The sequence below is a fragment of the Capra hircus genome, chromosome 3, assembly GCF_001704415.2.
Source record: "Capra hircus breed San Clemente chromosome 3, ASM170441v1, whole genome shotgun sequence".
Lineage (NCBI taxonomy): Eukaryota > Metazoa > Chordata > Mammalia > Artiodactyla > Bovidae > Capra > Capra hircus.
Window position 1 is genome coordinate 76,999,817 of NC_030810.1, and position 12,775 is coordinate 77,012,591.

Sequence of the window (12,775 nt, forward strand, 5' to 3'; positions counted from 1 at the left end):
AAATCTGTGACCCAGAACAAGGGCATATGGTTTCTAAGCCAATATAGGAAGCTTCTGCAAATTAGGAACTAAAAGTTGACAGACCAGCACTATAAAACTTTCAAACTGTGGACTCAGTTATGCAGATAAGTTACAACCTGGACTGGAGACGGAAATTGTCCCTATCTAATAAAAAATAGTAATAGCAGTGACAAAATTCTTTTACGTTTAGAATGTGCCAGGAACTATTTTAAGTGCATTCAGTTAATCAACTATCAACCCTCAGAAAGCCTATAAGATAGATACTCTACTATCTTCATTTGAGTAAACTGAGGGACAGAGAAGTTAAGCAACTTGCCCAAGGTATTGCAGGTAATCAGTGATGACATGAGGATTCAAATCCAAGGGTCCAGCTATAGAATTATGCTTTTTATCACCCTTGTCACAACTACAAAGACTACAAGCTACGAAGTTTATAAAGTAAGCATTACACTTGTCGCAAGTACCTAGAGAAAATAAAGTACCAATGTCTCAAGTCTTATCAGAAAATCTTCATAATTCCCTTTAAAAAATAGGTTGACCAGTCTAAAAATACTTAAAAAGCATAAAGGAGGTTTCCTAGTAATATCTATTACCCAAGATTCATCCATATTTACCCTTATAGCAACAGCCCAAATTGAAATATTAAATTTTGATATCAAATTCTGACTGGCTGTTAAACTAGAAGAGTATATTGGAAACTCAGTTTAGGTACATCTCTGATTCTCAATAAGCCTCATTCATTCATTTGATAAATATTTACTGACATGTCACGTACCAGAATCTGATCTGAGTGTTACAGATACACTAGCAAACATACCCATAAATACCCCATCTCTCATAGAGTTCACATACTAGTGTGAGAAGACAAAAGAAAAAATACATTATTTAAGTAAATTATATTAAATGACATAAGGTAAACATTTCTTTAGAAAAAAAAAAAATAGAGCACAGCAGGGCTCTTTGAGAAACTATCATTTAAGCAAAGACTTGCAGAAGGTAAGGGAGTAGAGGACACATGACCTAGGAAAAAGAAAGAATCTTTGTAAAGACTACAAATCAGTAACATGCTGAGAATTAGCCAAATGTGAAATTAAATGAGCTATGGGTGAGGAAAGGAAGAGGAGACCAATCCGGAGAGTAACTGGGAACCAGTCATGGAGGACTTCAGCTTTAACTTGGGATAAAACTGAGACATTAGAGAAACCAGTTTGGGGCATAGGAATGATATAATCTGACTTACATTTTATAAAAATCACTCTGCTTCTTGATTGAAAACAGATTGTACATGGGCAAGGGTTGAAGTAGAGAGACCAATTAGGTACCTATTGTAACAATTTAGGCAAAAAGATGAGGTTGGCTCAAATCCACAGAGTAGTACCAGTGTTGGTTAAAAGTGCTGTTATTTGACGTGTATTGCCAATGGGATTCCCTGATGGAATTGACACAGGGTGTGCAAAAGAGCAGAGTTAAGAATAATTCCAAAGTTTTGGCCCAAGAAGGGAACACTGCTTGAGATGTCTTGGACACGCAAATTGAGTTTCTGAGTAGCCAGCTGGATGTGTGAGTCTCCAAGCCAGGGTAAAGGTCTAAACTTGAGATCCACATTTGAGAATAAGCCTCCATTTCTTCTTTAATGACATGGGATTATCATCAGTAAAGACTTTGTTTGAGGTTTAAATTTGAGAGCACATGTAAAGCACTTAGCATGGCTGCTCACATAGTAGGAATACAACTAATATTAACAGTGATAGTCACAGTATTAGAGAAAACCACTTAAAGTGTTCATGTTCCTTAGATATCATGCTTTCAACCTTCACCATTCTATAGTGAGAAAATTCATTAATGCTACATATATAGTTAAAATTTGAGACTGTCTAAAAATACATTCCACTACCAAGTAATCTGCACTAACATTCTAACTCCATCCCTGACACCAACCACGTGAAACACTCATCAGATGATTCAAAAAGGAGAGAAAGAGGGACATGAAGATATATCTTTTTATGCATCATTTGAGAAAAAAAGCAGCAACCTCCTTCGGCATCAAAATGAATTTTAAACATATAAATATAATAAAAAAAAACATTCTGTTTAAGGTCTACTTACCCAGTTCCAGCCTCCTCTGTAAATAAAAGGCAGAAGGAAAGCAATAAAGGTGAGGGCAGAAGTAGTGAGCATGAGAGTTCGATGCACCTGCAAGAGTGAAATGACAAATGAGAAGAGAGAGAACCACAAAAAAGAAAGAAGCTGGTGTAACCATGAAGATGAATGGAGACCACAGAAGTTATCCATTCAATTGACATCTAACCACAATTTGTTGTCAGTTAAAATCTTACTATACCATTGAACCTTAAAGAAAAGTCTAAGCTGCCAACCTCATCACTCAAAAGCATCTGCCAAGACTTCACCTGCACAGAACAGTGGGAATGGATATTTCACACACAGAGAGCACTTACTTGCCAAACTCATTTCCTTCCAAACACATTTATTAAGTTCCACCACCAAGCAAACTGGTTACATACAATGAAACTGCAAGGAAATAGAAAATACTGTTTCCTGGGGAGCTTGGGGTTTAATTGCACAGATAAGAGAAACATATTTGAAATGTATAATTCATTATTAAAACAAGGAGAATACTGAGAGTGAAAATGGGCACTTGTAGTGGATTATGCCAGGATAACTGATGCAAACCAAAACTACCCCAGAGACTGTAGGACCTATGGTCACTAAATATAGTCTAGATATACACACATACATAGTCACCAGAAAGTAGGACCTATAGTCAGGCAGTATGTGCAGATATTATAGCTTTGAAGACAGTGGAGGACTTCAATTGGTTGAAAGGGAGACAAACAGTTTTCCAGTTGGGAATATCCACATGAGAAGAGGAAAAAGAGAGCGAACAATCAAAGGCAGAGACAGACAGGAGCAAGACATACGACAATCAGTAGTGAGAACAAGTAAAACAGACTAACACTGCCTGCCAAAGCTGAGAAATGATGTTAGACAAAGTCAATCTTAAAAGCTACAAATTTATATGAAGTTTCAAGAAAACCTTCTTCTAAAGTCAAAACTGTTACAATAGCGATATTTTTTTCTACAAGCAGACATGCACACTCTATCTCGACACACATTTGTTGATCTTTCACTGTATACGCAAATATCCGTACTCCATGACAAATGAAAGGTAAGGTGTGTTTTATTTTGTTTTGAGGGGTATTTATTGACCTTTGCCCATGTTTCTATTAAAAGACTGCCTCCTCATCCCCCAGGGAAAGGACAGCATGAAAAAGGACACTTTCAATTTCTCTTCCTACCTACACAGGAAATACATAATCTTGACTGACGAGTCAAGGCTGTATATTGTGACTCTGCTTATTTAACTTATATGCAGAGTACATCATGAGAAACGCTGGGCCAGATGAAGCACAAGCTGGAATCAAGATTGCTGGGAAAAGTATCAATAACCTCAGATATGCAGATGACACCACCCTTATGGCAGAAAGTGAAAATGAACTAAAGAGCCTCTTGATGAAAGTGAAAGAGGAGAGTGAAAAAGTTGGCTTAAAGCTCAACATTCAGAAAATTAAGATCATGGCATCTAGTCCCATCATTTCATGGGAAATAGATGGAGAAACAGTAGAAACAGTGACAGACTTTATTTTGGGGGGGCTCCAAAATCACTGCAGATGGTGACTGCAGCCATGAAATTAAAAGATGCTTGCTCCTTGGAAGAAAAGTTATGACCAACCTAGATAGCATATTAAAATGCTTTGCCAACAAAGGCCCACATAATCAAAGCTATGGTTTTCCCGGTAGTCAGGTATGGATGTGAGTGTTGGATCATAAAGACAGCTGAGAGCTGAAGAATTGATGCTTTTGAACTGTTGTGTTGGAGAAGACTCTTGAGAGTCCCTTGGACTGCAAGGAGATCCAACCAGTCCATCCTAAAGGAGTTCAGTACTGGGTGTTCATTGGAAGGACTGATGTTGAAGCTGAAACTCCAATACTTTGCCCACCTGATGCGAAGAGCTGACTCATTTGAAAAGACCCTGATGCTGAGAAAGACTGAAGGTGGGAGGAGAAGGGGACAACAGAGGATGAGATGGTTGGATGGCATCACCGACTTGATGGACATGAGCTTGAATAAACTCCGGGAGTTGGTGATGGACAGGGAGGCCTGGTGTGCTCCAGTCCTTGGGTCACAAAGAGTCAGACATGACTGAGCGACTGAACTGAACTGACTGACGAGTGAGGGATTGCCTAACAGTCACTAGCCCATCAGCCAGAGGACAGACTGCTGCTTTGCAGCATAGTGAGCAGCCACTGTTTCTTTCTTCTGCTTTGCTGCCTTCCTGGGCTTTCCTGATTGCTCAGCTGATAAAGAACCCACCTGTCAATGCAGGAGACACAAGAGACGCAGGTTTGATCCCTGAGTCTAGAAGATCCCCTGGAGAAGGAAATGATAACCCGCTCCAATTTTCTTGCCTGGAGAATCCCCATGGACAGAACAGCCTGGTGGGCTACCAGCCTATGGGGTCGCAGAAAGTCAGACACGACTGAACATGCATGCAGCGCCTTCTTGGACCCATCTGTACTCAGTGCAGTGGGTGAACGCTCTTCTAATCTTCTTTTGCAACTAGACATGTAACTCAAGATCATGTTAAATGAACCCAAGGTCTGTGTTCCAAAGAAATACACATGGTGATAATACATGCTCCAACTCAGCCTGATCCTTCATAAAGCTGTCTTTACTTTTATCTCCATCAAGTATCTTATGTCTATTCTCAGTTGGTTAGGAAACCAAATGGCAAAAAGAGATTACAAGGATTCCAAAATTACAACTATAACCATGCAAAAATCCACTTAATTCATATGTTTTCATGTTGCAACATTCAAGTAATATGGAAGCTGCATTAAACTATTTCTCCACCTACCTGAAACCAAGCTGCATCACCAAATAAAGCCTTTGACCAGACAGGTTTGAAGAACCGGGCAATCAGTACACCTACACTAACAGTGGTCATCCATGCCACAAACATTAAGGCACCTACAGGTGAGAAAATGCAGTGGTTGACAACACAGTCTAATAAAGCTATTTCTTAAATGACCAATCCAAATGCTTAGAAAATGTAAACAATCAACAAAAGACATTCAGCTAACATAATAAATACAACCTAAATATCAACGCTTTTACCACCACTACTACTTCTAATAGCCAACACTTTCAAAGCTCTTATTTCATGCCAGGCACTGTCTCCAAGTACTTAATGCATGTTAATCTAACTGATCCTAACAACAATTCCTATAAAATATTTACAATTATTATTCCAGTTTTGAAGGAAAGCATAGAGAAGTTAAGTAACTTGCCCAAGGTTATAAGTCGGAATTTGAATCCAGTCTTTTTAAATTAATTGTGCTGTTAATCATTACACTAATACAGCCTACCTATAGCTTTATCAGAATCGTCTCACATTTTACTCCTAAAAATAATGGAAAACAAACTGGCATATTATTTCTGAATCCAATTACTGCTCAACTAGAGCTACTGGTAGAAGTGAAATAACGATAAAGATATTTTCAAGTTTTACTGAAACTCCCACTAGAATGGATAATTCTGGAGTATATAAAGGTAATACACCAATTAAAGAAAGTTCCCTGCTAGTATCAATATTTTATAAAAGTACAGTATAGTACAGTATACACTTACACTATTCTCCTATTTTTAACCTCATTTTTCAACAATAACTGGACTGCTTTTCAAATGGAATCAATTTTTACTTGTACAACCAGAGTACATCAGAGCCTGATTTCTAGGCTACTGCTCTTCCTACTTGATTCCCTTTAAGTATGTGATACGTAATGATAGCACTGAGTTACTTTGTATACCCTCAAATACTTGTACACTGACCAGTTCTTCAACGACAACAACAAAAATTACATCTTTGAAACCAAGTGAAAGTGTTAGTTGCTCAGTTGTATCTGACTTTTCACGACTCCACGGACTATAACCTACCAGGCTCCTCTGTCCATGGGATTCTTCAGGCAAGAACACTGGAGTGGGTTGCCATTCCCTTCTCCAGGGGGTCTTCCCAACCCAGGAATCAAACTTGGGTCTCCAGTATTGCAGGCAAATTATTTATCATATAAGCCACCAGGGAAGCTTTGAATCCGAACTACTGTTATAATTAAACAATCACAATCACAAACTACTAATTTATTACCATTTATTTTAATAAATGGCATAATTAAAGTTTCATAAAAGTTAATTCACCCAATAAAACTCAATCCTGGCTGCAATTAGAAACAACTTTTTGGGCTCCAAAATCACTGCAGATGGTGACTGCAGCCATGAAATTAAAAGACACTTACTCCTTGGAAGAAAAGTTATGACCAACCTAGATAGCATATTCAAATGCAGAGACATTACTTTGCCGACTAAGGTCCGTCTAGTCAAGGCTATGGTTTTTCCAGTAGCCATGTATGGAGGTGAGAGTTGGACTGTGAAGAAGGCTGAGCGCCGAAGAACACTGTGGTGTTGGAGAAGACTCTTGAGAGTCCCTTGGACTTCAAGGAGATCCAACCAGTCCATTCTGAAGGAGATCAGCCCTGAGTGTTCTTTGGAAGGAATGATGCTAAAGCTGAAACTCCAATACTTTGGCCACCTCATGCGAAGAGTTGACTCATTGGAAAAGACTCTGATGCTGGGAGGGATTGGAGGCAGGAGGAGAAGGGGACAACCAAGGATGAGATGGCTGGATGGCATCACTGACTCGATGGACGTGAGTCTGAGTGAACTCATGGAGTTGGTGATGGACAGGGAGGCCTGGCGTGCTGCGATTCATGGGGTCACAAAGAGTCAGACACAACTGAGCAACTGAAGTGAAGTGAAGTGTACTTTTTAAAAATTCTATTGATAAATATCTTAAAAGCTCCCCTGGTGATTTTAATATAAGTCAGGGTTAAAACCACTGAAACACCCCTACTCTCTTTTTGTGAAAAAATAGCAAACATTAAGATAGATAATGCTACCTGCAAATGTTGTTGCCTAAACTTAGAAGATTTATGGATATTTGCTAAATTGTGCCTGTTATCATTCTCAATCTAAACAGCATTAAATTTATCCCACAAAGTTAAGTTTATTCCACAAAGTAGTGATAATATTATACATGTAACTTACCATGAACCTTCAGAAGGAGTAAAGAACGGGATCCTCCTATGTTTTTTGGATCACCTGTCACAGTGTATTTTTCATATGTAATCAAAGGTTGCTGAGAATGCTTATGAATTCGACCTGAAATTTTTTTTTAAATGAAGATGAATTACTTTCTCAGGAGAGAAGGAATGGAGACACAATGACATGGCTTGAAAACAAAATTTCTTAAGGTAATAAAAAATAAATTTCAGTAGAGATGATATATAGTATTATATACTGACATTATATTAATGCAACATGTATTATAAATATGCAACATGTGTTAATATAATATTAATATATAGTCAATATATTATAATAATATTCATTATTTATAAAATAAAATCTATAATGTATAGAACTATCCCAGCTAGTTTGTTTATGTCACTATGAATGCATGTGTGTCCATTCTGGGAATCTATCCTACAGAAATATTCCCTTTTTAACCAAAGATATATATACAAGAATGTTCATAGAAACATTTCTTTACACTGGCCAAACAAATTCAATCAAGCTAAATGTCCATCATTAGAAGGATGAGTAAACAAATTATGGAACATACATAAATTTTAGAATAGAAGTGTCAAAAATAATTAAGAAATTTGATATGGTGTGAATCTTTGTCTCAAGTAAGTATTAGACCACAGACTACATTATTTCAATGACTTCCAAAAGAAATATGTATACAGGTTATTTATCTAACTAAAATTAAGCAAAATAAAAATTAACAAAAGAAAGCTAGGAAAAAGTGGTCCAGCTAGATATTTATAAAACTCTTCTAAATAATCCTTAGGATACATAGGAAGTCAAAACTAAAATTACAAACCTTTTTAAACAAATAACAATGAAGGCACTTTATGTCAAAACACAGGTGATATAATTAAGGTACTATTCAAAAGTTTTTAACCATTCTAAAGCATTCTCTTTAAAAAATTTAAGAAGACTTTGAAGTAAATAATTTATTTAAAGATGCATTTAAAACTACAAAACATAACCTAGGACACCAGAAAACAAGATGGATTAAAAATAAACGAATGAAGTTAATAAACTAGTAAGTCTAAAAATGAGAAAAAATTAATTCTGTAAAAGCCAATAAAATTGAGTTTTTGGTAAATCTGACCACAAGATAAAAAAAAAAAATCACAAACAGTATTAGAAATGAAAACAGTGCCATAGCTACTGATATGAAGATATTCCTTAAAATTATATAAAAATGCTATATACAACTTTAAGTCAGCCAAAAATATTTCAAAATCTAACTGAAGTGGATGAATATCTGAGAAAATCTAGAATTACAAAAATTGATCAAAGTAGTAGCAAATCTGGAGAATAGTAACAATAAAATTTTATTGAATTAGTCAAATATTTCCATCCCTAAGTCTCAGGCTGTTATGTGAATGAGTTCTATCATACAATTTTTAAAAATTTTTAACTTCAAAAATTCATATTTATTTAAACTCTTCTTGAGTTCTTTCTGTAAGATTAGCATAACACTGAAACCAACATGAGGCAGGCATGCACACACACAAAAACACACACATCCCACAACCATACATCAAAAACATTTATGAATACAGATGCAAAAAGCTTAAATAAAATATTAGTGAATTATATTAATCTGCATTAAGGGAATAATAAGACATGATCAAGCACTTTCATCCCAGGAAAGTGAGAATTGTTCACTGTTCAGAAATATACAAAAGTAACAATCAACTATCATCTCAGTTGCTACCTAAAAGACAGTAGATGAAATTCAGCACACACCCATGACAAGAACTCTTTGTAAAGGTAGGGACAGAATATTTTCTAAACACAATAAAATATATTCCCCAGAAAAATACAATAAACGTGATACAACACTGAATATTAGAAGCAATCCCATAAAAGTCAGGAATAAGACAAGAATATTTGCCATATTACACTATCATTCATACTTTTCTGGGAGAAGTAAGAAATGCAGTGAAACAGGAAAAGAAAGAAAATGAGGACAACAATATGCCAGCAAATTTGGAAAACTCAGCTGTGGCCACAGGACTAGAAAAGGTCAGTTTTCATTCCAATCCCAAAGAAAGGCAATGCCAAACAATGCTCAAACTACTGCACAATTGCACTCATCTCACATATTAGGAAAGTAATGCTCAAAATTCTCCAAGCCAGGCTTCAGCAATACGTGAACCATGAACTTCCAGATGTTCAAGCTGGTTTTAGAAAAAGCAGAAGAACCAGAGATCAAATTGCCAACATCAGCTCGATCATCAAAAAAGCAAGAGAGTTCCAGAAAAACATCTGTTTCGGCTTTATTGAGTATGCCAAAGCCTTTGACTGTGTGGATCACAATAAACTGTGGAAAATTCTTCAAGAGATGGGAATACCAGACCACCTGGCCTGCCTCTTGAGAAATCTGTATGCAGGTTAGGAAGCAACAGTTAGAACTGGACATGGAACAACTGACTGGTTCCAAATAGGAAAAGGAGTACATCAAGGCTGTATATTGTCATCCTGCTTATTTAACTTCTATGCAGAGTACATCATGAGAAACGGTGGGCTGGAAGAAACACAAGCTGGAATCAAGATTACCAGGAGAAATATCAATAACCTCAGATACGCAGATGATACCACCCTTATGGCAGAAAGTGAAGAGGAACTCAAAAGCCTCTTGATGAAAGTGAAAGAGGAGAGTGAAAAAGTTGGCTTAAAGCTCAACATTCAGAAAACAAAGATCATAGCATCTGGTCCCATCACTTCATGGGAAATAGATGGGGAAACAGTAGAAACAGTGTCAGACTTTATTTTAGGGGGCTCCAAAATCACTGCAGATGGTGACTGCAGCCATGAAATTAAAAGATGCTTACTCCTTGGAAGGAAAGTTATGACCAACCTAGACAGTGTATTCAAAAGCAGAGACATTACTTTGCCGACTAAGGTCCGCCTAGTCAAGGCTATGGTTTTTCCAGTAGTCATGTATGGATGTGAGAGTTGGACTGTGAAGAAAGCTGAGTGCTGAATAATTGATGCTTTTGAACTGTGGTGTTGGAGAAGACTCTTGAGAGTCCCTTGGACTGCAAGGAGATCCAACCAGTCCATTCTAAAGGAGATCAGTCCTCGGTGTTCTTTGGAAGGAATGGTGCTAAAGCTGAAACTCCAATACTTTGGCTACCTCATATGATGAGTTGACTCATTGGAAAAGACTCTGATGCTGGGAGGGATTGGAGGCAGGAGGAGAAGGGGACGACCAAGGATGAGATGGCTTGATGGCATCACCGACTCGATGGACGTGAGTTTGAGTGAACTCCAAGAGTTGGTGATGGACAGGGAGGCCTGGTGTGCTGCAATTCATAGGGTCGCAAAGAGTCCGACACAACTGAGCGACTGAACTGAACTGAACTGAATGTCATTATTTGCATAAAACACAATGTTTTATCTAGAAAATCCAAGATATTCATTTTGAAAACTAGCTGGCTACTTTCAAGATAAGCATTCAAATATCAATAACTTTCCTAAATATAAACAAATTGAAAAAACGTTAGAAAAAAAATTCCACTCACAATAGTATGTAATAGAAATTTATTAAATGCCTAGGAACAAGGTAACAAAAGTAAGTAAGCCCTGTAGGAAAACATGAAGAAAACCTTAGGATCTGAATCAATGCAATTTCTCAATATATTCCTGGATAGGAAGACTCAAAGATGCTGATTATCCCACAAATTAATCTAAAATTTCAATTCCAATCAGAAACCCAAAAAGATTTTTAATGAAACTTAACAAATCATTCCTAAACTTTATCTAGAAGAGCAGATACACAAAGAGGAGGCAAGAATTCCTGAAAAAAAAAAAGAAGGCTAGGAGGGGAATCATGCTTTATCAAAACTTACAACCTATTACTCAAACAGTGCAGTAATAGACAAATGGATCAATGGAAGAATAAATTAGAAATAATATGATTTACTGACAGATTTTAGTGTATGATAAAGAGCCTTTAGAAACAGTAGAGAAGAAATGGACTGTTCAAAAACTAGTGTTTGGACACCTGGTTATTCATTTGGTGAATACAATTATATCATGTCTTGTTATACCAGAGAAAATCAGAGATAAAGCAGAAAATGAGAAGTTTTTATAGTGAATACCTAGTGACTAGTGTCAAGAAAAAGGAGACAATAGCTATCAGAAGTTACAAAAATGTCAAATAGAAGATAATGAAAAAAAACTATTGAACTTTACAAGGAAGGCTTTGAAGAATCTAAAAATATTGCATTAGTACAGTGGTAGTGATAAAAACTGGACCACATTCTTAACAGCCTGAGAGTCAAGTTGGAAGAAAAGTGTTTTTAAACTGAAGTACCATGGAGCCATGGACTAACATGAACTTAACCTTCATTAAAGCAGAAATCCATATAATTTTGGTGTTCCATTGCATGGCTCCATTATAAATTTGGTGTTTTGCTTTAAGGGACATTGAGTTCATGTTTAGCACCATGAGGGCTCAACGGTTAAGAATCTGCCTGCAGTGCAGGAGATGCAAGTTCAATCCCTGGGTCAGGAAGATCCCCTGGAGAAGGAAAAGGCAACTCACTTGAGAATTCTTGCCTGGATAATCCCATGGACAGAGGAGCCTGGCGGTCCACAGTCCATAGGGTCACAAAGAGACAGATGCAACCAAGCACATGCATACAATGCTTTCACTTCACTTCCTACAGTGTTATTCCTAACTTGCCAAAATAACAGGTCACGTGATAATGGGGTCTCTACTTCATTAATTATCTAAGTTGGTAGATTTTCTAATTGTGAATAACTTATTCACGCAGATGAGTTCTGTCTTTCAGTTCAGACTCAGCATTTCACTTGATGGCTTATTTCACAATAAGACAAAGCTTTCTGGGGGTAAAATAGCAGTTAGAACAAGGTTTTAAATGGGTTTTACTAAATATGACAATACTTTTAACTCTCAATTATCTTTTGTTTGCTTCTGACCCCTTTTCCTAGGTGATTTCTCCCATTGTGGGTCATTTCTCAAATTTTTCTCTTTTTTTAATATAAATTTACTTATTTTAACTGGAGGCTAATTACTTTACAATATTGTATTGGTTTTGCCATACATCAACACGAATCCACCACGGGTGTACATGTGTTCCCCATCCTGAACCTCACTCCCACCTCCCTCCCCGTATCATCCCTCTGGGTCATCCCAGTGCCTTGTTTCTTTTCATTGATTCAGTTTGTAAATGTGTGCTGAAAACAATCAGAGTATATTTATATAAATAGAATAATTTATTTACAGAGAAAGTGTTTTTCCTCACTGGCATTGTGTTATACATTAATTCCATTTGTTAATACTGTGCAAAACAACCTTATTTACAAGGGAATTGGGTAAACATTTATACCATTTTGTTCACTGCATTTAGTAGACATGAATGTTTAATAGTCATGTAATCATCATGATTTGGTAACTTGGAAGAATAGCTATGACAAACCTAGACAGGGTATTAAAAAGCAAAGACATCATTTGGCTGACAAAGGTCCATATAGTCAAAGCTATGGTTTGACTTAGCGACTGGACAACAT

General features: G+C 36.8%; 1 protein-coding gene across 3 annotated transcripts in view; it reads right to left on the bottom strand.

Moving 5' to 3' along the window:
- Positions 1–12,775, bottom strand: part of FRRS1 (ferric chelate reductase 1) — a 61,619-nt gene that overhangs the window by 12,494 nt on the left and 36,350 nt on the right. For all 3 annotated transcript variants that reach the window (XM_018045809.1, XM_018045810.1, XM_018045811.1), the window contains exons 9-11: positions 7,202–7,315; positions 4,959–5,071; positions 2,128–2,214 (exon numbers count right to left, since the gene is read on the bottom strand). In XM_018045809.1, the coding sequence (XP_017901298.1) occupies positions 2,128–2,214; positions 4,959–5,071; positions 7,202–7,315 (314 nt within the window). The remainder of the gene's footprint in view (positions 1–2,127; positions 2,215–4,958; positions 5,072–7,201; positions 7,316–12,775) is intronic.